At 42.6% G+C, this 27,363-nt stretch overlaps 1 protein-coding gene and 1 long non-coding RNA gene across 3 annotated transcripts; one reads left to right on the top strand and one right to left on the bottom strand.

Annotated features, from left to right (window-relative positions):
- Positions 1–756: 756 nt before the first annotated feature.
- Positions 757–2,118, bottom strand: Gm10638 (predicted gene 10638). The gene has a single exon (NR_027829.1). It is a non-coding gene; the product is annotated as a predicted gene 10638 (long non-coding RNA).
- Positions 1,811–27,363, top strand: Siah1a (siah E3 ubiquitin protein ligase 1A). 2 transcript variants are annotated; one of them, NM_009172.2, is made up of 2 exons: positions 1,811–2,000; positions 21,961–23,884. In NM_009172.2, exon 2 carries the CDS (start codon positions 21,963–21,965, stop codon positions 22,809–22,811), a length of 849 nt encoding a protein of 282 aa, NP_033198.1. In that variant the 5' UTR covers positions 1,811–2,000; positions 21,961–21,962; the 3' UTR covers positions 22,812–23,884. The 2 variants fall into 2 exon arrangements, with proteins under 2 accessions (NP_033198.1, XP_006530847.3); XM_006530784.4 differs by lacking the exon at positions 1,811–2,000 and adding an exon at positions 2,076–2,553 and having other exon boundaries at positions 21,961–27,363.

The raw sequence follows: 27,363 nt of genomic DNA, 5'->3' as shown, positions 1-27,363 counted from the left end.
ATAGCTTTCTCTGAACTCCATAGGCCTCTAAGCACCCAGAGACCTCACACCCTCTCCTCCTCAGCTCACCCACTAAGAAAAAAACCAATAGTGGAGAAGTGGACAGTCACAGGTTATCTTCAGAATTGTTTTTCTACTTCCTTAATGTCTCTACCTTTTACAGCCTTCCCCCAATCTTGTTAATTGCTTCTTGTCTTTTGGTTTTGTGGTAGACACCTGTGTTCTCACACACTTGAGTTAGATATTTCATTAGTACCAGGCACTTGTTTTGGGAATTTTTTCTCTCACAGTGGTAGCAGTAAGTTTATATTTGTGTCTCCTGCTAGATAATACTTAAGTGCCTAGCTTAGTTTCTCAGGACTAGTTGATGATTAATATCCTCAGGACTAGTTGATGATTTAGTATTCTCAGGACTAGTTGATAATTATCATTTGTCCAACGAATATGAGAGTGAATGTATGACTTCCTACTTGGTAAGTTTCATGACAAAGCAGAGTTTATGATGGGTTATCTTAGACTCCCTATGTAAATCAAGTATTTTAAATGAACAAGAACACCACTAATATCGACAATCTTCATGAACCTACATAATGCAAGCTCCTTATCTGGCTGTTGAGCTTTGGGGACCAACAGATTTGTAGTATATGGTGCTTTTAACTTAATTAATTTACATTCTCAACTGTTTGGTTGTGCTAATGGTCTCAGAGGAAGGGCTACAGTGAGATACTAGATCGAGAATAGAAATATCAACACAAGCACAGATTACAAATACATTGAGGAAAGCTGAACATTCATTGAGAACAAATTTGAGTTCTGGAAGAGGGCGGAGTTTGTGCTGATGGAAGGCTGAGAGGAGACTTTTCTTCCTTTCTTGAAACCCCATAGAAAAAGTACTTTTCTCACAGCATTGCATTTCTACAGTTCTTCCCTGAAAATCTGCTCAGGATTTGTAAACGCCTTACATTCGGTTAACCTAGTCAGACAGAGGCATCCATGGAAAGACTAACGGGGACTCTGCGAGATGGCTCAGCAGAGGCCCTGCCACCAAGGCTGGCCACTTGCGCTCCACCCCCAGCACTCGCAACTCGTCCTCTGACCTCCACACAATCCCACACCCCAGAATCAAATCTAAAGGTTTCTACCCCTTCACTCGCAACTGGGGACTGAGTCTCAGCCCAGGCAACCACTCCTCACGAAAGCACCCGTAACCCTTGAGATGAGGTCTTCATTTATTTTGGATAAAAGGTCTCCCCGGGAAGTCCCAGAAAACTCTGTATAAACCAGACTGGCCCCAAACTTGTGAAGATCCTGCTTCTGCTTGCCTAGTGCACGGCTCCGTTTTTTAACCTAAAGCAGCAGGGTGGACAGTCCCCAACATCAGCTTCCCAGATGAGTGGGAAAGTGGACTTAAAGGCGTGCTTCTTACTGGCCAGCTTTCAACGAGCCTACCGGGAGGCGCGGCCCTCTTCTCCTCCAGGAGTGGGGTCGTGGAGGCCGCTACAGACCGCGGACCCGGAGAGAGGACGGCGCGAACCCAGTCAATCCCACAGTAACGGCCCGAGACAGCGCAGCCGCCTCGTGGGGATGCTCGGGACGCTGCTCCGGTAACCGAAGCGTCTCGACGCCAACCGCCACCGAGTGCGGGCAGCAGCCGCCAGCCGCTTCTGCGCGTGCGTGGCCGTGGGAAGCCCCGCCCAGCCGGGTTCGGTGCGCGCTCCCGCTCATGGCGGCCGCCGCAGTGTGTGGTACTTAGCGGGCGCGCGCGGCGAGCTCGAGAGCGCGCGGGGCGGCGGCGGCGGCGGCAGGGAAGCCGGGCTGCCGGGCGGGCGCGCTCTCGAGGGCGGCGGCCCAGGGTGTCCCGTCGGTCTCGGTGCCGGGAGAGGTGGAGGCGCGGCCCGCGGTGGCGGCGGTGACGGTGGCGGTGGCGGTGGCGGCGGCGGCAGCTGGCGACCGGGCGCGTTAGACGGGGCCGGGGTCCGCGGCGCGCTCTCCGCCCACAGGTAAGCGGGCGGCCTGGAGGGAGGAGCTGGCCGCGGCCCGGGGAGGGCCGGCGGGTCCCCTCGCGGAGCCGCGGCGCCTTTGTCTCGGCCTCTCCGGGCGGGCCCAGCCGACAGCGGCGGCTCCGGGAGGCGGAGGGCGGGCGGGCGCGCCGAGACTACGGCCCGCGCCCTCGCTCAGTCTTTGTTGTGTGGCCCGGTGTACGGCCAACATGGCGGAGGTCAGCCGCGCGCTTCGCGGGCCGCGGTCGGGCCTTGCCTCGGCGGCTCCGGGAGGGCGGCCTCCCCCGGACCCGCGCCTTTATTGTGCGGGGAAGAACGCAGCCTCCTCCCTTGTTTATGTCGCCACGAGCGAGCGCGCGGACGCCCGCCTGGGCAGCTCCAGCCTTTAAGCCTAAGCCTTGCTCCGCCCAGCTTCCTTTGCGGGATAGTTCGGGGTCCCTCCAAGCTCCCAGATGCAACTTAGTGTGTACGCCCTGGGCCGCTGCGGACCGTCTGTTCCTGGAAAGATACAGAATTTGTTTGCCCTGGCATAAGAGTTACATTTGTGCATTCGGTAAATGAGGCCATGTAGCTGATTTGTCAAAGTCATGGAAGCCCTGAACGTGGATGTAGGACAGGGATCTTACTGCTCTTTCTAGCGTTGAGCATTTACCATTTCTTGCTAGGCTATTGTCCAGGGTGAAATGTTAACTTGTAAAAGCGCTTGGAGCATGGGCTCCGAACTCTGCCCTCCTGCTTTGATTCCAATCCTGCCCCACGGGTTTGTGACCTTGGGCACGATTTTGGTGCTTCATTTTGCTAATCTGCAAAATGGGTCTGATGGAGAGTATTTGTCTCAAGCCTATTGAGAACCGATGAGATGGGAAATAGTTGATGTGCAGAGAGCTCTTAGTAAGTGCTAAGCTATTACAGTAAATGATTACTGCTAAAGGTCCTTGCCTCATAAAATTCGCTTAAGTTATTTTGGCATGGATGCGTTGGAAGTACATAGCCCAAAATGTTTGAAATCGGGTTATATAAAACCGGGTTAGTATTTGGGTTTTACTGTTTTAAGAAATGAAAGGGTTTAGAGGACAGAATGCTATGCTTTGTGAGATGATGGAATTTGGGGATTTGAGCGATAAGGGATGTGAATGCGTGGTGGAATTTGGAAAGTCACTGAAGTTTCCTTTAAGCAGGTTTAGTTTATGGATCAGTTCACTTTCAAGGACTTCAATTACCTAACTTGGAAAAGTAGGACAGTGACTCCCTTTAATTAGTGTTGTTACCTGTGGTGTCACCGTCTCCTTCAGAAGCTGCTGAAGAGCAAAGCCTGCTGTGACAAATGAGATGGCATAGTAACTGTCTCGGAGCGGAGCGCTCACGTGGTGGGAAATGTGTTTACCTTTGGGATAAGTTTGTGACTGGTGACTGACTGGTAGAGGAAGATTTTCCAAAAGTGGGTTCCATAAATTAACCATACTTTTTGTTTGTTTGTTTGTTTTTAGAAATTTAAATAACAATACAACTTGTAGTCTTTAGTCTCAGTTTTGTCCAGAGCTTTTTACTTAAAGTGGGCTTTAACTTTATTATTTGTGAATTGGTTCAAGACCCCCCCCCCCCCCGCATGTTTGCACTAGTTTTGTAACAGTATTTAAAACTGAAACAGTGTAACAAATTTGACTGGATAGTTAAAAAAAGAAAGAAAAGATTACATTTAGAAACATAAGTAATTTATTTTGCTTCAGACTATCTGCTCCCTTAAACCTTGGAGGAAATTCCTACATCAGAAAGCTGAACTTGGTGGTAGAAACCTGAACTCATATTAGTTGACAGGAATTCCAACATTTGAGAGGCCGAGGCAGGAGAATAGAAAGGTTTAAGGTCAGCCTTGGCAATCTAGTGAAACCATGTCACCCAAAACAAACAAACAAACAAACAAACAAACATACATCACTGTTTTCTTAATGTCTGTAATTCAGACGAATATGATATTCTATAAAAATTAACATGTTTCAAGCGAAGTACCCAGATGAGCTGCTGATTTGAAGAGTAGGATTTTGTTTTCAGTGGGTAAGGTATTTTGAAAACCAGTCTTACATAATTAAGGTAACAAAACAAGTTTAGTGACTTTGCATAGTTTTAGATGACTGCTTAAATTATATTTTATGGTAGTTGATACACTCAAGTTTTAAAGACTGGAAATTCTCTTAATTAAATGTTTCAGATCTTTTAAATAAAAATAGAAATTTCTATATGCAATTTGTGAAATATTGAAATGTTTGATGTATTTCATTTAGACCTTGCCTTCATCAGATCTTTAGAATCAGAAACAGACAAACCTGAAGAAGAAACTTCCTCCTTTACAATATTGGTAGTTACTGGTAGTTAGTTGCCTGCTAGTTACTGATAGTTACTGGTAGTTAGTTGCTTGCTAGTTACTGATAGTTACTGGTAGTTAGTTGTCTGCTAGTTACTGATAGTTACTGGCAGTTAGTTGTCTGATAGTTACTGGTAGTTACTGGTAGTTAGTTGTCTGATAGTTACTGGTAGTTACTTGTCTGCTGGCTGAGGTTGGACGAGGGTTTCCTGGAGCTGGAGGTAGCTGTGAGCTGCCTGATTTGTACTGGGGTCCTCTGGAACAAGTGCTCTTAACTAAGCCAGCCCCCCAACCCCGAGGTAGCCGTTCTTCTGGCTGCCTAGTGTTACCAGTGTAAATGAGCTTTCTAATTAAACCTCTGAACCTGACTGAAAAGGCCTTCAGAATGTGGTCCCACAATCCTTAATGTGTTAGGAAGTACAGAGCCTTGTCTGAGCTGGCCTTGTCTATCTGGCCTTGTCTATTGCTTCCTTTTCGATAGACTGTGTGCTTCCAGGTCCTTCTCTTTCTACTAAATTCATAATAGCCAGGTCATCATCAGCTGAGCTCTTTGTGAACTTTTTCCCACATGGAATCGGGTGCCATCTTTCCATGTGCCCACAATATTCCGTCTCCACTGCAGTGTCTTCTGAGCTGCTGCTTTTCTCTGGTTCTTTGCTGCCCTAAATAGGCTGTAATCTCTTTGAGAGTTAGCCTTGTTCACATGCGTGTTCCACACTCTGTTGGCATATAGTAGGTGCTGAGTAAGTCAATGTAAATGACTGGCAGTTTTACACTGACTTAATAGGCTTTGCCAGCATTACCCTAGGGTTTCACTTTTGCCCTACCTATTCAAACTAGATTATTTTGTTCCTTGAGCACTGTACATTTTTGTGGTACTTTGTGGTTGTGTGTTTTTGCTACTTTGGGATTAGTTTCTCTGAGCTTTAGTTTCCAGTACCATGTGAACAGCTGTTAAGTATATTACTCTTTGAACCTCCCAGGGCCTACTCTTGAAGTGCCATTATAATTGTGTTATTGAAAGGATAGGCCATTAAGAGACAGACCTGGATATGTCTTTTGGCTCTGTCATCTGTCAGTTGCCTGACCTGGCCCCTCTGTTGCTTCCTTTTCGGTGGACAGTGTGCTTCCAGGATCAACAGACATTGAAGAGTACACACACCTAAGATCCTCGAGAGCAGACATACTGCCTACTTCTGCATTAAAACACAATGTACACATAGAATAAATAATCAAAAATGCAGTAAAATACTTTTAAATGTTATCAGTTACAGTCTAATGAAGAGGTAAAATTACAAGTTATTTTATGTACTATAAATATATTTTTGGAACTTACACTTTGGTTGAAAAAGTTTTGTATTTAGTGTAAAATTCACAAGTTTTTTTGTGTTTTTTGTTTGGTTGTGAGACAGGGTCTGGCTGTGTAGCCCAGATTGGAATTCACTGTGTAGTCCTGTCTGGTTAACTTACAGCAACCCTCCTGTGTCTGCCACCCAAGCATGGAGACTGCAGGTGTGAGCCACTATGCCTAGCTTCTGCAAGATTCTTGTTTTATTGTGTTAGGGATGGAACATAGGGCCTCTCAAGTGCCAGGCAAATGTTCTGTCACTCAGCTTTACAGAAGCTGGCTCACAGCCCTCTCAAAGGTTACAGTTTTTAGTATTTGGTGTTTTGCCTGCATGCACCAGATGCATGCCTAGTGCCTGAGGAGACCATAAGAGGGCATTGCATCCTTTGGACCTGGAGTTATAGACAGATGTGAGCTGCTGTGTAGGTGCTGGGAACTTAACCCAGCTCAGGAAGAACAGCCAGGGTGCTCTTAACCCTGGGCCAGCTACAAGTTTTTAAAGGACAACTCCCTTCTTGCTTTTCTGCTAGCCTGCTGACTATTTTTATGCTTTTCTCTATCTGTTGGTTTCCTGCTGTGGATGGACCTCCCCACTGCTACCCTTACTCTTCCCTGGTCTATGTATGTGCCTCAGCTTGAGACAGGTAGCTTATAATTGGATCAACATAGTAAAAGATGGTGTTACCATTTCCCCCATACTATCTAAGTTCTATTTCTTACAGCTAGTACTCCTTTTGTTTTATGCTTTACTTTGTTTTCGGTGCTTTGCTGTAGCTATCATATCTCTTGCTACTTTTCTAAATGTTCAAGTCACTTGTAGGCTGCAGGTAGGTCACTGCCTTTCCTAGCCTAAGTTGTCCTTCTTAAAACTCTCTTTACTGCACTGAACTTATTTTAGTGCTGTTTACTGCAGTCCTTGTTTCTTCTTACTTCATTGCCTTAACTTTGAAGAGCTTGTCCAGTTTCCAGAGAACACATATAGATGGGGTAGTATTTCAAGACCTTGCATCATTAGTTTGCTCTCAACATATTTGATTTGAATAGATGAGTCTTCAAGAATTTAAAAAGCAACACCATATTGCTTTGTCATTGGATGTTGCTGTTCAAAAGTGCAGTGCTTCTGTGCTTTCTACTTATCCATCCAAGAAATGTTTATTGAGGTTATGCTGTGTGCACCAAGTATTGTTTTAAGTATTTGAGGTACATTGTGAACTAGACAAATTTCACCCTCCTGGTAAGGGTGAATGGTCCTGGAACAATGAACATAAGTAAATTGTATAGTATGTACAATGTAATAATAGTCTAAGGAATAGACACTAGAGAGTGCTGGGAAGTAAGGGAAGAAGAGGGCTAAGACGTTTAAAGGTTTTAGGAATGCACAATGAAGCCATGTGGACATCTAGGAGAAAAGTGTTTGAAGACAAGGTCCAATAGAACAACCTAGCCTTGTCATGGAAGAGTAGGGAGAAAGAAGAGATCGATACAGAATATTGCAGGCACATTCTCATACTGGCCATTTATAGGATTTTAGTTTTCATTCTTGTATGAGCAGCCAGGAGAGGGTGTGGAGCAAAGGAATGAGATAATGTGATATAAAGTTGAATTGGACTAAGCTTGCTGTGCTTAGGACATATTAGTGTGGGAGACAGATATGGAGAGAGAGGAAGATTGAAGTAGGAAGAAATTGTAATCAATCTTCTAGGGGAGAAGATGCTGTCTTAGGCCAGATGATACTGTAAAGATGCTGAGGAATGGTTAGAGTCATACTTTTTTGTTTTTTTTTTTTAGGAGGGAAAATAAGATGATTGTGTGCTGAAATTACATACAGATTTTTTGTTGTTGTTTTAATTTGGACTAGAGAAACTTTAAAAATTATTTTTAAAAAATTATAATTAAGATAATTTTTCCCTTTTCCTCCTTCTGTCCTCCCATGCACTCCCGACTTGCTCTCTCAAACTCATGGCCTCTTTTTCTTTGTTATGTGTGTTAAGTGATACATAGATAAAGCATGCTCAGTTTGTATAGTGCTAACTCTGTGCGTTATGTGATCTCAGAGTTGACCACTTGGTATTGGAACTCAGGGGAGGCTTCATCCCTGGAGACGACCAGTTGCTTTCTCCTCTCAGCTTCCCTGATTTGCTTATAGCTCTTTTTGTAGGATTGAGGCTTCCTGTGAATCTTCCCACTTCATGCTAGCAGGTCCACCAGTGGTGTAATTGTTTAGGTCTTGTTTAGGTAGCCTTGTTTATAAGAGAGACAACATGGGTTTAGTTTCTGACATTTCTAGGAGACAGTCTCACAGCAAACTGACAAACTTCTGTTTTCCTCTGTGTCTCGTTTTTTTGTTTGTTTGTTTTTGTTTTTGTTTGTTTGTTTTGTTTGTGACAGGGTTTCTTTATGTAACAGTACTAGCTATCCTGGAACTCACTTTGTAATCCAGGCTGGCTTTTGAACTCACAGAAATCTACCCACCTCTGCCTTCCAGGTGCTGGGGTTAAAAGTGTGCCACCACTCCCAGATTCTCTGTCTCTTAACAATCTTTCCACTTTCTCTTCCCTCGTACACAGTGATCACTCTAAGCCTAATCCTTAGGGTGCAGGAATTCTGTTGTAAATGTGTTAGTTGGGACTGGGCACCACACAGTCTCTTGTTCTCTGCATTTTGATTGGTTTTAGTTTTTTGTAATGGTCTGTTAGGAAGAGAATTTCCTTTGATGAGGGGGTGAGAACACTTAACTGTGTGTATAAGGATAAATATTTAGAATGTAGTTAGGAATTATGTTGGTATAGTAAAGTGGTGGCTGTAGGTTTTTCCTCCAAGATCCATGACTTCACTAGTCCTAGGTAATTTGCTAGGTTTCCGGTACCAGACAAGCTTTCCTTCTTGTTGGTTAGACTTTATGTCCATTTAGAAAGCTATTGGTTACTGCCAAGACAGTCATGCCACTGCACTCCCGTGGTTACTGTGTGTCGAAGGTTTCGTAGTTGGGTAGGAGTGTTGGATGCTTGCATCCTTTAGAAGCTTGCATGGGCACCTTGTGTACCAAGAAAGCTAGTCCTCAGACAGAGGAGGCTTTCAGGTGAGTCCTAGTCCAGGGTTTCTGGGTCCTGTGTCCAAAGTACATACTATCTTCAATAATAGGAACGTACTTTCTGCCTCTGGGAGACAACCAAGGGCAATAGCAATAGCCTGTAATGTTTAGGGGGGTCTGTTGAATAGCCCTGGCCAACTCAGAATAAGGTTTCTTTTGAATGCTGTTGGGTTTTTTTGTTAGCTGCACTATGTCTTATAGGGAAGCATTGTCAGCCCAGAAGGAAAATTTTCATTTAAACCATATATGCATATTTTATACATAGATTTATATGTATGTGTGTAGTTTTGGGTAGATAGTTAATGATTTCTTATTACTTTTTCAGACAGCCTTCCTGTTATTCTGTCCTCCTTTTGTGGTTTATCTCCCTCCTCCTGGGCAAGTTTCCTACCTGCACCCCCTCCCCCCCCATCCTATTTTCCCACATCTTCCACCAATTCCGTGTAATCTGCCATTCCTCTCTGTTGCTCTTCCTCCTCTCCATAGCTCCCTTTACTTTCCTGGTTTATGAGGTCACTGCAGGTTTTATTCATACTCAATCTGAAGACTTGAACCTAGGATCCTCAGATGAGAGAGAGCAAGCTTGCGATGTTGTCTTTCTGAGTTTCAGTTCCCTCATTCAATATGATCTTTTCTAATCCATCCATTTACCTGGCTAGACTCTGGTGAAGGCTGTACCTAGAGATACAAATTTAAGTTCTTGGAACTTTTTAAAGAATCAGTCAAGTTACCAGTGTAAGAAAAGTGGCTGTGGGCAACTCTGAAGTGCAGGCATTTGGAGAGAAAATCAGTAATCAAACATCACTGAGAAGGATTGGTGAGATAGAAACCACCACAGTTAGTGAATAAAGTTTACAAGACAGGAAGCTGATCTGTAAACTTCGTCATATGTTGGTGACAGTTCACAACTTGCAAACAAAATGTACTGAAATATTATATTTCAGTACATTCAGTGTGCTAAATTTATTTCTTAAGGCACTTGTGGAATGTTTGCAGTCTGGTCAGCATGCAGACAGATTGTTCTGGAGGTCAGAATACCCAGCTGGGGATAGATAGAGTTTAGTTGGTAGTGTTTTTATCTAACATGAATGGGAATGAAGCTCTGGGTTTGATCCATAGTATTTCATAAACTGACCATGGTAGCAAAGAGGACCAAGGGTTCAAGATCATCCTGGTGAGTTAGAGACTAGTGTAGGTGAGATGAGAGCCTGTTTCTTTTTTTTTCTTTTTAAGATTTTTTTTTTTTTCGAGGCAGGGTTTCTCTGTATAGCTCTGGCTGTCCTGGAACTCACTCTGTAGACCAGGCTGGCCTCGAACTCAGAAATCCTCCTGCCTCTTTTTAAGATTTATTTAATGTATATGAGTACACTGTGGCTGTCTTCAGACACACCAGAAGAGGGCATGGGATCCCATTATAGATGGTTGTGAGCCACCATGTGGTTGCTGGGAACTGAACTCAGGACCTCTGGAAGAAGTCAGTACTCTTAACTGCTGACCAATCTCTCCCGCCCCAAAAGCCTGTTTCAAAGACAAAATGAACACAAAGTTTTATTCAGAGAGCTAAATGCCCGGTCCAGTTTGCTTCATTGAACCCAGAGAAATGTTTCAAATTCTGGTGTTTCTTTGGATTTGGGGATATTGGCATAGACTTCACGAGTAATGCCCCCCCCCTCCCCCCAAATTAAGTGTCATATCATTTTGGATTTCAGATTTACTGATGCTTTGCGTGTGTGTCTAGACATTCTTATAAAAATATAGAGTCCTATAAACAGCCTGTTGGGGGGGGGTAAAGAATGCCTAAAATCAACATCTATTGCATTTCATTTGCTTCACTAAATAACAGAACACAGTGCAGAGCTTACCTCGTCTAAGTGGAAAAGGCAAGATCTTCAAATATTGAGAGTTAGTTGTCTGACCTTTTTTAAAGCTTTCTTGAGACACTGGATTTAATAGAAAAGCTGTACCACATTGGTAAATGGGAAAGGGAAATGTTTATTATTATATTTTCCTATATCCGTCATTTTAGCTTCTGAAGTTTCATTTATCTGTGACCAACTGTTCCAAAAATACATGGAAAATTCCAGAGAGAATACATAAATTTCCCATTTCTATGATGGAATCGCTTACTTTCCTACTTGATTCATGAATCCCCCTCCTCTAGTTTGTCCATGCTGTATGTGCTACTGCCCCTGTAGTCAGTCAGTAGCCACCTAAGCTATGCTGTCAACAGAAGATAGACTGGTGTGACACTGTAGTGAGGGTCTGAATAATCCTGGTTATCCTTAAAGAGGGGGCTGGAGAGAGAGCTCAGCAGTTAAGAGCATTGGCTTCCCTTGCATAGGACTCAGGTTTGGCTCATGGTGGCTCATGGCTGTTACTCTGCCAGTTGCAGGGTATTTGAAGCTCTTCTGGCTTCCACAGATACCAGCCACACATGGTGCACAGACGTACACAGAAGCAAAAACATTTATACATATAGAATTTTAAGAGAAAGAAAATTTAAACAAGTAGCTCAGAAACATAAGGTTATTAATACTAGCAATTAATATCTAAGAGTAGGTAGAAACTTTTCTTTAAATGAAAAGGTCAAGTTCTTGATTTAATAGGGAAGAAAAGTTCTCAGAGAACACATGTAGTAAATTATTGGTAATTGGTAGTCTAAATGTGCCTAATTTTAAATTAAACTTTGTCATCTCCAAACCACAGTATGGATAGGGTATAATACTATCCATAATTCCTGTCATCATCTAGGACCTAGACTTGCTTATGAATAAAGAAGGAAAAATATTGTATTGGAATAGTAAAGTATTTTGTTCATGGGTTGCTAATACTTCATTTTAATTGTGTGTGCTGTCTAGTAGAACCAACTGCAGTGAAATCTGAGATTTGCAGGGTTCCACATACTTTGAGAACCCAGCACTGCTGGCAGTCATTTAGTTATTCTTGAGTTTGGTGTACTGATAAGAGAATATACTGAGCTAATAATGACAGATCACTTTTCCTTTGGCTGAAGATCGGTAGGAAGAGGTTTAGAGGATTCACAGTGATGATGTAACATTTAGCCTAAGGCTTGCTTCTGTCTGCTCTGCCCTCTTTAGTTAGTTGGGTTTTGTTGTTTTTGAGATAGGGACTCTGTAGCTCTAGCTGGCTGAGAACTCAGAGACTCTGCCTCTGCCTGCTCTGATTAAAGGCACATCTTATCATGCCTGGTTTACAGTGCCCTCTTGATTTGTCAAAGGGATTCCTTCAAAACCCTGTCTTTGTCCTTTTCACCTATCCTCCCCCAGGAGAGGGCAACTGCTTCCTTTACAGCATGGGAAATGGAGAAGACTATTTTCTTAGTCCTCTCTAGGCTGACTCTATGCATACTCTTTGTTCTGTTGATAGAGAGGAAGTTCCTTTATTTCCCGAGGCACAGCACCTTGTGCATAGATGGGCATGCACACGCAGCAAGCACTGTGTTGCCACTGAGCTACAGCCTGTGTGTGTGTTTTTAAGTCTTTGAAATAGGATTTCACTAAGTTGCCCAGCCTGGCCCTGAATTCACTTTTACTTGTCCTCAGCATTGCATACTACATTGCATGTAGCTGGGATTACTGGCCAGACCCACCAGACTCAGGTACATAGGGGAAGTTCTTTCTTCTGACAGACTTGTTTGAATTAAGTCTTCCTTCTCTGACAGTTCTTGTTTGAATTAAGTCTTCCTTCTTCACCTTATTAAGGGTGTGAACTTGCTCTCCTTCCCTGTTTTGTTTTCTGGACTCTTTAATGCTTATTGCTTTCTGGTATCTTCTACTTAAAGACAGGAAAGTGAAACCTCCATGCACTCTCTTTATGAGCTTCTCCTTAAGTGCTGCTCTCAAACCACACCCTCTTCATCCTTCTAGGTGACTCTTACCAAGTTGTATCCAAGTCTGCTTTTGTGGAAGTCTCCTCTGGGTGGCCTGGGCCATGGCTGTGCTGTTACTATTTCCTTACCATATGATTACTGCCTTGCTAAATCGAGTAGGGGAAAACACCCCTTTTCTGCTTTTCTCTTAAGAATCTTAACCTTAGATAGGCATGGGTTTCATACATATCAAGTTCCCCAGCCAGCGACAGTTGGGTGCCCTGTAATTCAGTTCTATACTCTCTCCTGGAAGTTTGACCCTACAGGTTAAGCTCTGGGTCTAGAGGTTCACTCAAAAATTGTAGTTTACACATCTGACCAACAATATGCTGTGCGTGGATATAAAATAGGTTTTATAAGACGTCTTTCTCTGAGTTGATAGCTAGGGTGGCTCACAGAACTCTGGGACATACTTTGCTGATGTCCAATTGTAATAAATAATATTATAAGTAACAGCCAGGAAGAAGAAATGAATAAAGCAAGTTGGAAGGGAAGGAGCTTGGAACTTCTGTGACTTCCTCTTGTGTATGCCCTCCAGACCCTTCTATATACCCTTTCCTGGAAACTAAGCCCTGCACTTGAGGGAGTTTTGTGGAGGCTTCATTATTTCAACATGGTTGATTAAATTATTGGCCTTTTGCAATCAATCCTACCTTTAGCCAGCCAAGAAGCTCCCTTCTTTGAAAGGTCAAGCTTTTGAGTGACAGACTGTATTCTTGGCCACCAGCTCTGTCTTCTACCTAACCTGCTAACACCCAGCTTTCAGCCGTTCATTAGCACGAAGAGATTTCAGGGACTTTGGCACTGCACTCTCGCCTCTCCAAAGTGCTGATTAGGGCTGTATCTCTGTGCGGGATTTAGACATCCATTTCTTGTTAATTATTTAATAGTAGTTTTCTTAAAGGTTCCTTCCATCATTATTGTTTGAGGCTTTGCATATAGTTAAATATATCTGATTATTATTTTAATACTTTTTGAAAAAAATGGGAATAATTTGAGTTTCTTGAAGAATTTAAGGAAGATAATTTATCCTAACAATGATATACATTTGAGTTTTTATATGTCTTTTACTTTGGCTTTTCTGGCACTGCCTTTTGTTAATAACTTGATGTTCTCCTTTCAGTTTTTATACTTAGTTATGAACTCCATGCTGTAGCTTCCATGTGAACGGTAGTACTGGCTTTACTTACGAGTTTGTGAAAAATACAGATGGCCTAGTGGTGGAGCACTAATTTCTCTGGAATATTTGAGGGTCCTGTGTTACTAGACTCAGGGTTTATAGCATAAGACCCCATTAAGCAAGGTTTGGTCACCCATCCCCAATAAATGAATGAAAAGAGCCAACTTAATAATGAAAAGCAGAGAAGGGAATTAATTTGTTCACTGTAGTCACTTTGGGAAGAGAGACAACAATAACTGCCACCTTTCCCCAACTAGAATTTAAAGGGATGGGGAGAGAGACACCTAATTAAGCACTGTGACCAAGTATTACTAACATTGTCTGTAGTCCCTGTCTTCCCTGCAAGGCCATTTGGCAAGTTGTAAAACTTCTTTCTGTTGGAGACAAGATCCTTCTCTTGTCCCTCAATGCCTCAGGCAGTTCATTTCTTGGGATCGGTTTCAATAAGAGAGAGGCAAGGCTGGCTATAATTGGGCTAGATCCTCAGCAGAACAACATATGAAACCAAATGAGGGGCTGGAGAGATGGCTCAGCAGTTAAGATCACTTGACTGCTCTTCCAGGGGTCCTGAGTTCAAATCCCAGCAACCACAGGGTGACTCACAACCATCTGTAATGGGATCCGATGCCCTCTTCTGGTGTGTCTGAAGACAGCTACAGTGTACTCATATACATAAAATAAGTAATTATTTAAAATAAAAGCTATATTTAAAAAAAAAGAAACCAAATGAAACCCAAACGACATAGTCCAGCTTCAGACCTGCCACATTAGAGCCATATTTTTAACAAGATCTCCTAATGGATGGAGAGTGCAGTGAGTTGAGAGCTAGTGCTTCCAGGGGGCACTTTTTTTTTTCCCCTCGAGGGGTTTCTCTGTATAGCCCTGGCTGTCCTGGAACTCACTTTGTAGACCAGGCTGGCCTCGAACTCAAAATCCGCCTGCCTCTGCCTCCCAAGTGCTGGGACTAAAGGTGTGCGCCACATCCGCCCGGCTCTGTACTCTTCTTTAGTAAACACTTCAAATGCTATGATGTATCACTTCTAAGAAGACTACTCTTATTTAGCATTTTATTTATTAACCATATTGCAGTATTTCTTCTACATAGTACTATGAGGTTCTTATAGGTTTTTTTTTTTTCCCCCAAAACGAAAGCCTCAAATAGGGAATCTTGGAAGCAGCAGATGCTTCACAAATTTGAGTTCCCTTACAAGTCACTGCCTATGTTCCTTTTCCATGTCAGCTTTCTGTCATGTCCTTTTTTTAACACACACACAGAGACCTGAGGACAACCCATTTACCTCCTTTGAGAATGGGTCTCATTGACCTGGAGTGCACTGCTAAGTGTAGTTAGATTAGCTGGCCCAGAGGCTCCAGGAGTCCCTCTGTCTCCATTTCCCAGTGCTGGAATAATAAGTATCTCCTCCCTTTGGCTTTTTATGTGTGTGAGAGGTTGACCTAGGTCTTCATGGTTGCAGAAGTGCATCATGTTTAAAGGTTTTAACTCAAGTCCCTAATATAAAGTGTAAATCCATAATCGTATAGTTATAATTTTATTAGCATTTTTGCCACTTGGAACTTGAACTCCAGGTCATGTATCCATACTAATCCACAATATTTTGGAGACCTGTTGTTTTCTTAGTCTAAAAGGAGAAGCAGAGGGTTCAGTAGGACTAAAAAAGTTGTATAGGTGTTGTTTTATCATAAGATGGTAGTAAGTCCCACGGCATGTACTCTCTTTAACCTTAGTAAAGATGGCAGCCAGTCACCAGTCATGTGGCCATTATTTAAAAGATTAAAAAAAAAGATTTGTTTATTGTGTTTATGGGAGCACTGTAACTGTCTTCAGACACACCAGAAGAGGGCACCAAATCCATTACAGATGGTTGTGAGCCACCATGTGGTTGCTGGGAATTGAACTCAGGACCTCTGGAAGAGCAGTCAGTGCTCTTAACCTCTGAACCATCTCTCCAGCCCAAGATTTATTTATTTATTTATTTATTTATTTAAAGATCTATTTTTTAAAACAAGAGTTGAATCCAGCCAGGCAGTTCTTTAAAAACAAGAGTTGAATCCAGTTAGGCAGTGGTAGCATATGCCTTTAAATGTAGGGGAATCTCTGTGAGTTTCAGGATAGCCAGTGCTATACAGAGAAACCTTGTTTTGAAAACAACAAACAAAACAATTGAATCTAAGTTACGTATACAGTATATTCTAAACCAGAGTTGGATCACACACACAGTAAGTTGTAGCAGAGGCATTGAGAGATGGAAGATGCCTAAGAGTGGGGAGTGGAGGAAGGGTAGAGCAGAGCGAGTTTAGATGGAAGCCATTCGGGGGGATTATTTATTTGTGCCGTGGCAGTTGAAAATCAAGTGTGGCAATTTTTGCCATTGATCTGTACTGAGGCCAAGCTGTTTATAGGTTGAGAAGGAGGCAGAGAGAGCACCCCCACCCCTAAAACAACAACAACAACAACAACAACAACAACAAACCCCAAACCACTGGAGGGATTTTCTATAAGCTCCAAAAGCTGATAGAGAGCTCATAGTGGCCCAGATGGGCTTGGGTTTAGAGAAGCTACTAGAGCTCTGCCCATGGGAGGAGCCTACTAACAGGCTTAAGGAAGAAGTAGAGTAGGCAACTGAGAGGGGAGATGGAACTTTAGGGAGCAGCTGGGAGCAGAAGCTGCAGAGAAATATCTTAGTAGGTCTACAGTCCCTAGGGGGAGGCAAGAGAAAGCTAACTGAGCTGAGGTGGATGAAGTGTCTTTGTGACAAGAATTTCTATCCAGGGTGAACCCAAACTGAATGGCAAACTTGGCAGAGAGAAAAAATTTCCAAATCACAGAGGAAAGGTGTCCCTTCCCACATGACTGGGGCCCATGTAGGGCCAGAGGAGCTCCTGGCACAAAAGTGGCATTTGTAGTAATAGTAGACAAAGCTGGAAGCTTGGGGTAACACTTATCCAGTAGAGAGAGATGACAGAGCAGGGGAAAAGGGAGACAGTAAATGTCCTGGTAGCGAGGCCTGGACATGAGTGTGGCAGGTCAGAGCTGAGAGTGAGGTTGAGTGCCCAGGTGGTGCCTTGGGAGGGTGTAGAAGACCCTTGGAGCTGTAGAGACAGACAGAGAGGAATGCTTAGAACGTGTGTAGGAAGAAGTAGCTGTTGAATTTGGGATCAGATCTGACAGATGGCAGAAGCCAGCAGAAACAAACGATCCAGACATGTCTTAGGAGACTCATAGCAGCTTGGTTCAAAGAGGACGAGTCTTTAGGAAGAAAGCTCATACATGCCAATCCCATGATTTCATCGCCAGATGAATGGAAAAAATAAAAAAGGAAGGACATGACTGCTCAAAGGTGTGGCAGAGGAGGTTTGTTGTAGACCTGAGATAGAGCATAGTTAGAGGCAGGGACACCTGGGAGAGTCCTGAGAGAACATGGCCCTGAGCCAGGCCAGAGGGGAGAGGGGAGAGGGGAGGGCTGGAAGAGTAAAGGGTAAATAAAACAAATAAACGGACCTGGTAATCAAAACAGCTGGATTAAATAGGGAAGGGGAACTAGGAGAAGGGCAGCCAAGCCTCTGGGCTAGAGGATTTTAGGTCAGGCAGACATACACATCAACAAATGTATATGAGCTGGAGAGATAGCTCACTTGGTATAAATCTAGTGCTTGCTTAGTTTTTCAAAAGGCATGGCACCACATAAAACTAGGTGTGGTGAGCAATCTCACTATTTATTGGGAGATGGTGAACACTGGAAGATCAGAAGTTTAGGGTCATCTTCAGGCTCTCAGAGTTCAGTGGCAGTCGGGGATCAATGAGCGATCCCTGCCTCGACAGACAAAACACCCCCAAACAAAAAACCTAGCAGTGGCTTTATACTCTGAAAATATTAAGACAAAATTAAAAGGTGTTAATACTATTTTTTTTCTGTTTAGTTTTTTGCCAAAGTGGGCTTGAGATGTACAATTTAGAAAGTCCAGGTTGTATTTCTGTTCTTAAAGATGTTCAGTGTAATCTAGTATTAAAGTAAGAGGAAAATTATTGAACACGATAAAGGTGGGCAAGTGGATGGGGTTGAAGTTGCTGAAAGTGGGTAAAAGCCATTTTATTGGAGCCCTCACTGCCTGCCAGGTTTTGGTTGTGTTGAAGGTTGTCCTAAGCATCATGTAATACCAGCTTAACCCTTTGAAGCTGCCCTGACACCGTCCAAGTTTGAGGTGCACAGGACTTTATGGGGCAAGGGTACTGTAGTGGCTATTCCTGGTTGTCAACTTGACTATATTTGGAATGAACTACAATCCAGAATTGGAAGGCTCACCAGTGACCCTTATCTGGAGGCTTGGAGATAGAAGTTTCTGATCTGGATCTTGGTATAGAGATCTTGAGCCATAGTGGCTATGGATTCCAGAAGATTAAATCTCCAAGTTTAAGGAACACACCTTTAATCTGGGCTACACCTTCTGCTGGAGACAACATAAGGACATTGGAAGAAGGGAGTCTCGCTCTTGCTCCTTCGCCTGCTTGCTGTGTGAGACTGAGTAACTGCTAGATCCATGGACTTCCATTCACAGCTACGACTGAACCATTGTTGGGAATTGGGCTGCCGACTGTAAGTCATCAATAAATTCTTTTACTATATAGAGACTATCCATAAGTTCTGTGACTCTAGAGAACCCTGACTAATACAGGTAATAAGGTTTGTTTAAAATCAAGGCAAGCTACTCTAGTTTAAAATGAGGCCAGTTAGGAAAGCTTTCCCAGAGTGGGATGAGGGTACCGGCTCAGTTTGGAGGGAGAAGTAAAGTTTTCCCTGTTCTGAGTGTGCTTACAATTCTCTGCATTGGAAGGGGGCGTTTGAAGTAGGTTGGCCCACAAGCAGCGGAGTTAGAATTGAGGAAAATGGTAGTTGAGGCCTGGAAGTATTGAGTTTGGGGGAGAGTGTTTTTCACTTCATGCAAACGAGAATTCTCAGGACAAAGACTTTGCCTGGCTGTGTACTTCCCTTCATCCCTGTATGTATGTTTCCTACCCTGAAGCCTTAAGAAAGCACTGAGATCGTGACCTCTGGAAACATATTCTACTAGACTCAACTGCTGCCAAGTGTACAGGCTTCAAGTTGCTGGTGGCGCCAGGCAGAGCAGCTCAGGTGGGCTGTAGGGTGGGGCTTAAGGCGAAGTCCGCCCTCTCTCTCTCGACTTGCCCTAGCGCCTGCCAGGTGTTGAAGACTAAGCAGCAGGACGCCAGAGCCGCCGGGCCGCTTCTGGGCTAAGTGGCTAAGTTAGTGGAGATCACTGGTTTAAGATCACGCAGCTTAGAAAGTTCATGGCAAGTGTTGTGTCTCCTGGGGACAAGCCACTGCTGAACTACTTTTAAGACTGAATGGAAGCGAGCAGCCTTCTGTGCTTAGGAGCCCGGGGCCCAGGAGGGGCTTCTGCAGGCTGGCCTTGGGGGTTGCAGGAACCTGAAGCCTCCATTCTCATGACCTGGAAGCCTGCACACTTTCTGCATTCCTGGAAGGGAGTCCTGCTCACATGCTTGCCAACGGTTGGGACCAGGACCAGGAAGAGGAAAGGTACCAACATAAAAACAACTGTTTCTAAGAGAGAAACCAGACCGTGTGAACCTGTGGATTCCGGTTTAGGCTGCACCGCTTTGTCTGGCTCTGTGAGGTCGGCAGTGAGGGTTCAGTGGAGCTACAGCAACCCCGATTTAAAGCAAGCTTCAGGGGTGTCACGACTTTGGCAGACTTGTCCTTGGTTTCTACTGTAGTCCTGCTTCGAGGTTGAGGCTTGTGGCTCAAGATGGAGCTGCATTCTTGGTAATGGTATAGGAGTTTTCTGTGCCTCTGACCACATTTTGTTGCTCATGCTCAGTAGAAATTAGTGTGCTTTCTACAGTGTTTGGAAGGTAATAAAAATGTTATAACATGAACCTGAACTTGTGCTGATAACTGCTAGAGATATTTTGCTAGATCTAGGCACTGGTCTAGTGTTTTTCTTATGATCTTGGCTATATTCTATTTAAATATACATTGAGGTCTTTGATGTAACCAGAGCTGTTTTTGAAGAAATAACTTTTCAAATTACTGTGTTCCTTTAAGTGAGTGAGCTACACTTAACACGGTGGAGGAGGTGGGAAGCCGACCACTTTGGTAATGCCAAACCCATTGTCTCACAAGTCACCTAAAATGGATAAGTCATCTGCATAAAGAATTTGCTCAGGTGGTAACTAGATTACAGAGTGCTCTTTTTATCGTGATGCCTGGATCACAGGGCTTCAGATGGTGAGAGCTAATTAATCTTCTATTCTTATATACCATGGGCATGAGCCTTGTGATGGAGGTTTTTTTACACTGTGTTGGAGAGGAAACCCAAGGCCGCAGGCAAGCTAAATATTTGTTAGTACTTTTTGCCCTTTGAACTTGAAAGTATTGCTTTAGTAACAAAAGAAGAAATGTAAACTTCCAGTGCTGCTCCTGGTTCCCTTATTGACAGTGTCTACTGTCTGCTGCAGCCTAGAACTCCAATTATCTTGACTTGGCTACATTTGTAACCACTGCTTTTGAAATGTTAAAACCTTTGCAGCAGAATGATTATAACTGGCAAGAAATGCTATATTTAGTGTCGTCTCAGGGGGTGCACTGTTAGGACACCGATTGATCTTTTGTCAATTTCTGAGACACATTATAACCTGCTGTATCCCACAGAGGCAGAGTCCGGGGAAAGGAGCATATTGTGCTTGGCCCTCACGATCTGGTCCTTTGTCCAGATGACTCAGAAGTCCTGTGGGTACTTAAGAGTGAAAGCTGCAGCCACATGAGGGAACCCACGGGCTCAGGGAGCTCTCTGCTCATCCCTCCCAGCGTTTGGTGTTCTGTGGGGTTCTCCACTTCTTATTCCTTCAACCTTGAGATGGGCACTGACTGATGGGAGACAAAAATGATACCTAGCTGACTTGAAAAAAAGGACTAGGTAGATAGCTGCAGGTAGATAACAGGATGGCAGCAATTCCTTTCCCTGTGATCATGTCTGAGCCCATTCCCACACCACACTTCTACTAACAATGTTATTCACTGCTGGGAGGAATTGAGCTGGCTCTGATGGTCTTTGGCGTATCAACTACATAGGACTAAAGCAATGGGTCCTGAAGCTATGATTAAACTCAGACTTGAGAAGAAATAGATGGAGGTGGAGACCAAATACATTTTATATTGTATTTAAGGTTTTCTTCTTTTAAAAAATATTTGTTTTCATTTTATGTGTATGGGTGCTTTGCCTGAATGTATATCTGCTCTTCATATGTTTGAGTGACCTGGATTCCTCTAATGACATGCCATTTGGGTGCTAGGATTTGAACCCTGGTCCTTGGAAGAACAACCAGTGTTTTTAACGCTAGGCCATCTCTCCAGCCTCCAGCCCTGTATTTATATTCTTTTCTTTCTTTCTTTCTTTTTTTTTCTTTCTTTTTTTTTTTTTTTGGGGGGATTAGTCCTGTCAGTCCAGCCTCAAACTCAGAAATCCATTTGCTTCTGCCTCCCAAATGTTGGGAGTTAAAGGTGCATGTGACCCTGCCCAGCTGTATTTAAGTTCTTAATACTGTTTTGTAGTTCTTTATTGTTTAGGATCTTTTTTTGAAACTGGGTCTTACTATGTAGTCCTGCCTGGTCTGAAACTGTATTCAGACCAGGCTGACCTCAAACTTCCCGATTCCACCTATTTGTGTGTCTGGAGTGCAGGGGTTAAAGGCGTGGCCACAATGCCCGGTGTGGTTCATATTCCATTCTGTGTAGTCCACCCATTTCCAGTGCTTTTAAGAACAGAAAGGTATTTTAAACATGCTATAGAACATTTTGGGAATATGGTTTACTCATTATATAACTCCAAAAAAAATTAACCTTTAGTTTGCAATTTTTATTTGTATGTGGTTTTAAAACAAAAAAATTCCTATATTTAACTTTATTCTTTTGTTTATGATACATCTTGTGATATGTTTTACAAGTATCTACGACATGTATATATACATATTTATAAATGTGTTATATTTGTAACTTTTTCTCCTGCTTCCTTTATTTTCTTGTTTTTCTTTACAGAGATGAGCCGCCAGACTGCTACAGCATTACCCACTGGCACCTCAAAGTGTCCACCATCCCAGAGGGTACCTGCCTTGACCGGCACAACTGCATCCAACAATGACTTGGCGAGTCTTTTTGAGTGTCCTGTCTGCTTTGACTATGTGTTGCCACCTATTCTTCAGTGTCAGAGTGGCCATCTTGTTTGTAGCAACTGTCGCCCCAAACTTACATGTTGTCCCACTTGCCGGGGCCCATTGGGATCCATTCGCAACTTGGCTATGGAGAAAGTGGCCAACTCAGTACTCTTCCCTTGTAAATATGCCTCTTCTGGATGTGAAATAACTCTGCCACACACCGAAAAGGCAGAGCACGAGGAGCTCTGTGAGTTCAGGCCTTACTCCTGCCCCTGCCCTGGTGCTTCCTGTAAGTGGCAAGGCTCCTTGGATGCCGTCATGCCCCACCTGATGCATCAGCACAAGTCCATTACCACCCTGCAAGGAGAAGATATAGTTTTCCTTGCTACAGACATTAACCTTCCTGGTGCTGTTGACTGGGTGATGATGCAGTCTTGTTTTGGCTTTCATTTCATGTTAGTCTTGGAGAAACAAGAAAAATATGATGGTCATCAGCAGTTCTTTGCAATTGTACAACTGATAGGAACACGCAAGCAAGCTGAAAATTTTGCATATCGACTTGAGCTAAATGGTCATAGGCGGCGATTGACTTGGGAAGCGACTCCTCGGTCTATTCATGAGGGAATTGCAACAGCCATTATGAATAGTGACTGCCTAGTGTTTGACACCAGCATTGCACAGCTTTTTGCAGAAAATGGCAATTTAGGCATCAATGTAACTATTTCCATGTGTTGAAACGGCAATCAAATATTTCTGGCCAGTGTTTAAAATTTGCATTTGACTTCACAGAGAATAAGGCACCCATCTGCTTGCCAACCTAAAACTTTCCTGGTAGGTAGAAGCTAGACATGAAGGTAAATAAAAAGAAAAGCTGTTAATACAGGAAACAGTTGCATGTAGTAACACTAATATATTTAAAAATAATTCAACAGTAAACCACTGAAAAAAATATATATACCCAAGATGGGCATCTTTTGTATTAAGAAAGGAAACATTGTAAAATATTTCTGAACTTTGTGTTTGTTGTAGATTGATTGTATTGTTGACAATTTTTTGGGGGTGTGTGTCTGTGCACGCATGCGTGCACGTGTGTGGTTGGTTTTCTTTTAACTGACAAGCCATCTGCGTGGTCATAGACCACTGTTTTCCCCTTGTGAGTCAACACATAGTGCTGCTGTGGGTTTGTTTTTGTTTTTCTGTTTTGTTTTTGTTTTTTGATGTGTGTATTTGCTAATTTTTATTCTAGTTTTTCATTAAATAAATTTGACTTTCTTTTCTGTAATTCAGGTTTTTCTCACTTTTGTACCTTTTAAGTTAGTGTCTTTTTGATATTCATAATTGCTTAATGTCAAAAGTTTGTGTTCAGTACATACTTTCTTTTCCTTCAATCAATTTATTAGAAATATTTTTAATTTAGCCCTTTTGTGAAAATAGGAATTCCAGAAAGGCAAGGTAGCAGAGCAGCAGTCAAGGCTGAAGTGAGTGCAGGATGCTCTTGTCTCTCTCGGTGACTGTCCCATGGAGCCACACGTCAGGTCAGGCTGACTCTTAGAAAGGGTAGGTTAGGGAGTAAACTCTGATTTATATAAATTTAAAAAAAAATCAGGCTTTTCCTCTCTTCAAATGTCTGGGGCAAATCACATGTTTTAATTGGTTCTTGTATTTATTGGTTTTGCAAAAGAGTGCAGCATCATACACAGTATTTGTAATTAAAGTAAATCATTTGTTTTTTTAAAAAGGCAGTTTGCAAAAAATGTTTTTGGTCTTTTATAATTCTCATTAAAAGATTATCTGGCAAATTAAAAAAATTTAATGTGTTTACTTTAGCTTTAGGTTTTTTGTTTTGTTTTGTTTTGTTTTTTTGTTTCCCTGGAGCTGAGGACTGAATGTAGGGCCGAGCACTTGCAAATGCTCTACCCATGAGCATATCCCCAACCCATAAGTTTGATAAAGTCCAAAGGCATTTTCCTGGCCCAGTGTGTATTTTAGAGCAGAACATGGGTATGCTACTGTTTGAAGTATGTTTTATTCTGAATCACAAAAAAGACTGGACATCTCTCATTTTCATTCCCATAAGGACTTTAGGAATATGACTAATTAATGCTGATCACTCTTCCTTTGTAAAGAAAAGTGAGTTGTTTTATCATTTCCTAGCTCCAGTTGTGGAGTATTGACTCTGCAGTCTGATTTTCAAGTTTCTAGGTACTAGGTTACTTCTACCCAACTTAACCAGCTGTATGACCTTGGGCCCAGTTTCCTAATGCAATAAATGGAGTTAAATCATTAAATCACGGTGAGTATGTGTAGGGTTAGATGAAGAACAAGTACTTAACCTGAAACACTGCTTCGCAGGTCATTAGCGTCCAACCAATGTGGGGTCCTGGATTTTGCCTTTAGTGTCATGTCCCTAGGTACATTCATGTTCACAGCAGAAATCTGGTCATTGGTGAGTACCCAAAGCTTAGAAACTCATTAAGAATTAATTTGGGTTTCTCCCTTATCCTAATTCCAATTCTAGATCATAGAGTTTGGTTCTTTTAGCCATTTTCAGTACAGGTAAGCCTTATATTGAGTTGGTTGTCCTGAACTTATGTAGTTATATTTGGGGTAAAAGGAATAGTTCAGCTACAGATTACAACCAGATTTTTACTTGTATGACTGTTTGGAAAAGCTGTGTGTGTGTGTGTGTGTGTGTGTGTGTGTGTGTGCGCGCGCGCGCGAGTGTAAACAAGCCCTGGTTGGCCCTGAACCCTACATCATCTCATCTCAGTTCCCCAGGTGCTATGAGGACAGATGAGTGCCACAATGCTTGGATGAAAAGCAACTCAGTGTCTTTAGGGGAATGTCATTTTGTGGTTTCACTGTATTTTGCCTAGACTTTAAAGTCTCAAAATGATGTATTCAGTGGAGATTCATATATTCTTCACTGTGAACTTAATTAATTTTATAAATAATGTACTTTACAGTTAATTTTACAGTTAATGTATGTACTTGTTCTTGTACACATTTATTTTCAAAGTGTTGGTTGGTTATATAACCCTTACCACATGACCACCCTAGAAATTACCTTTTTGATAAGTCTTGAGAAAGGTTGGTCATGGTTCACGCCTGTAGTCTAGAGCTTGGTGGCTAAGGCATCAGAGTTTGAGATCACCCTGCTTTTGTTCCTGGTAAGCTTTTGTTTCAAAAATGGAAACAAAACATGGGCTGGCGCCAGGCGTTGGTGGCGCATACCTTTAATCCCAGCACTTGGGAGGCAGAGGCAGGTGGATTTCTTGAGTTTGAGGCCAGCCTGGTCTACATACAGCGTGAGTTCCAGGACAGCCAGGGCTATACAGAGAAACCCTGTCTCGAAAAACCAAAACACAAGACAAAACAAAACTAAAACTTGGGCTGGCTTGCCCCCCCCCCCCATTTATTTTGGGCTTGAACCTAGGGTCTCATGTGTGCCCTATGAACAAGCATTCCACTGAGCTGAAGTCCTAGCAGAAACATTTTGGTAACTTGACCAGTCACTGTATTCTTAGTTAAGATTTTGTTTTATCCATCAAGATTTTTTATTTTTGCTACATATAAATTAGCCTATACATTCTTAGTATCATCTATCAGTATGTTTTGGGCATTAATATTTTAAGTCTTGGTATTTTCATTGTTGCTTTCTGGAGAGGCTTCAGCAGGACCCAGCAGTATGAAGGGTTTTGTTTACCCTCTGGCTTTGCTAGTTTTAGCAAGTGAAGGCATATTTTAGGTGTATTTACCAGCAGGTAAGGTTGACATGTTAACATTTATTAGCTATTAAATTTAAATTTAAGTCTTCCTATTCTTGACCCCTACAGAAGAGGAACATAGCAACATTATTTGTTCCTTTGAGATTTGGCATATAACAGTTAACTCTTAAGAGTGGGTAGTTTCTGTTGGCACCCTTGACTCTGGGTGTCTGAGGAATTCTATGGTAGGTATACGGGCTCCCTCTTGACTTGGTTCTTTTGCTTTTAATCCTGTGTGTGTTGCTCAGGAGCCAGCTAGGGTTTCCCACGCTGCAGCCTCAGCTCTTAATCTTGAATTTGTCATGTTGAATTGAGTCCTGGGCCACTTTAGTGTGTATCAGTGGCCATGGCTGTTTCCTTTTGCTTTAATTTTTAAAAACTGTTGTCTATAACTGTGTATATAAAGGCTCACATTTATGAAGTATACACTTAGATGAGTTTAGTTCAGAAAAAGTGACAGTCATTCCTCATTTCCTGTCCTCAAAGAATTCTAGAGCTCTTTAAACTCAGCAACATCTGCAATGATAAATAAATAAAATGTAGAATTTTTACTCAGATTCCTGAGAGGAAATTCTGGTAAGTAATCCAGATTTAAGATCAAAAAGTGGGCTGGAGAGAGAATTCTGGCTGAGAGCACTGGCTGCTCTTCAAAGGACCTGGGTTCAGTTTCTAACACCCATGTGGTGCCTTATCATTTCAAAGTCCAGTTCCAGGAGATCTGATGCTTTCTGGCCTCCAGAGGGCACTAGGCATGCACATGGTACATAAATATACTTGCAGATAAAACACTTATACCCATAAAAAATGAAAGCTAATTGTTGAAAATTATAAAAAAACCAAAAACCACCCGTGCCCAGCCCAACACTGGATCAAACTAAGCACACCTGGGGTCAGTTAGTGATCTAGATGGGTAAGAGTCAGAAGGGCAGAGTGAGCAGAGGGTTTACTCCTTACAGGGCTGTCACTATTTGTATACATGATCCTAAAAACGGTAGCCCAAACCAGCACTTGGGAGACTGTAGGAGGATCATAATATACCACTGCATAGGCAGTTAAGAAGCCTGCCTGGGCTGCTCAGGAAGACCCGGCCCCAAAAGAGAAGTTATGCATAGTGTCATAGAAGCCTGTAGGACTAAGCACTGTTCCACGGTGGGTATGGGTGCAAAACACAAAGGCGTTCTCAGTGTCCTACCGGTTAAGCTAGTTCTATCATTTGCCAAAAGAGACATTTATCAGGCTGGCATCACTCAGACAGTATTTAGATTTTATACTGAACATTATAGTATATCAAGTGAATTTTTATTGTCATTGACCTTTTCCCCCTAAAATTAAAATTCTTTTTTTTTAAACCAAGCCACAGTCTTGGTAGTGCAGCCTTGCAGCACTGGCTGGCTTGGAACTTGATAAGTAAGAACTTGGACTCACAGAGATTGGTAGGGATTAGAACCGTGACCAACTCATCTGTTTTGTCTTTTGTTGTGTTTGTTTTGTTTTTTAATAAAGAATAATTTTCATCGTAA

Source organism: Mus musculus, chromosome 8 (genome assembly GCF_000001635.26).
Source record: "Mus musculus strain C57BL/6J chromosome 8, GRCm38.p6 C57BL/6J".
Lineage (NCBI taxonomy): Eukaryota > Metazoa > Chordata > Mammalia > Rodentia > Muridae > Mus > Mus musculus.
Note: the sequence above shows the minus strand (reverse complement) of the source record. Positions and strands in the feature narration are given on the sequence as shown.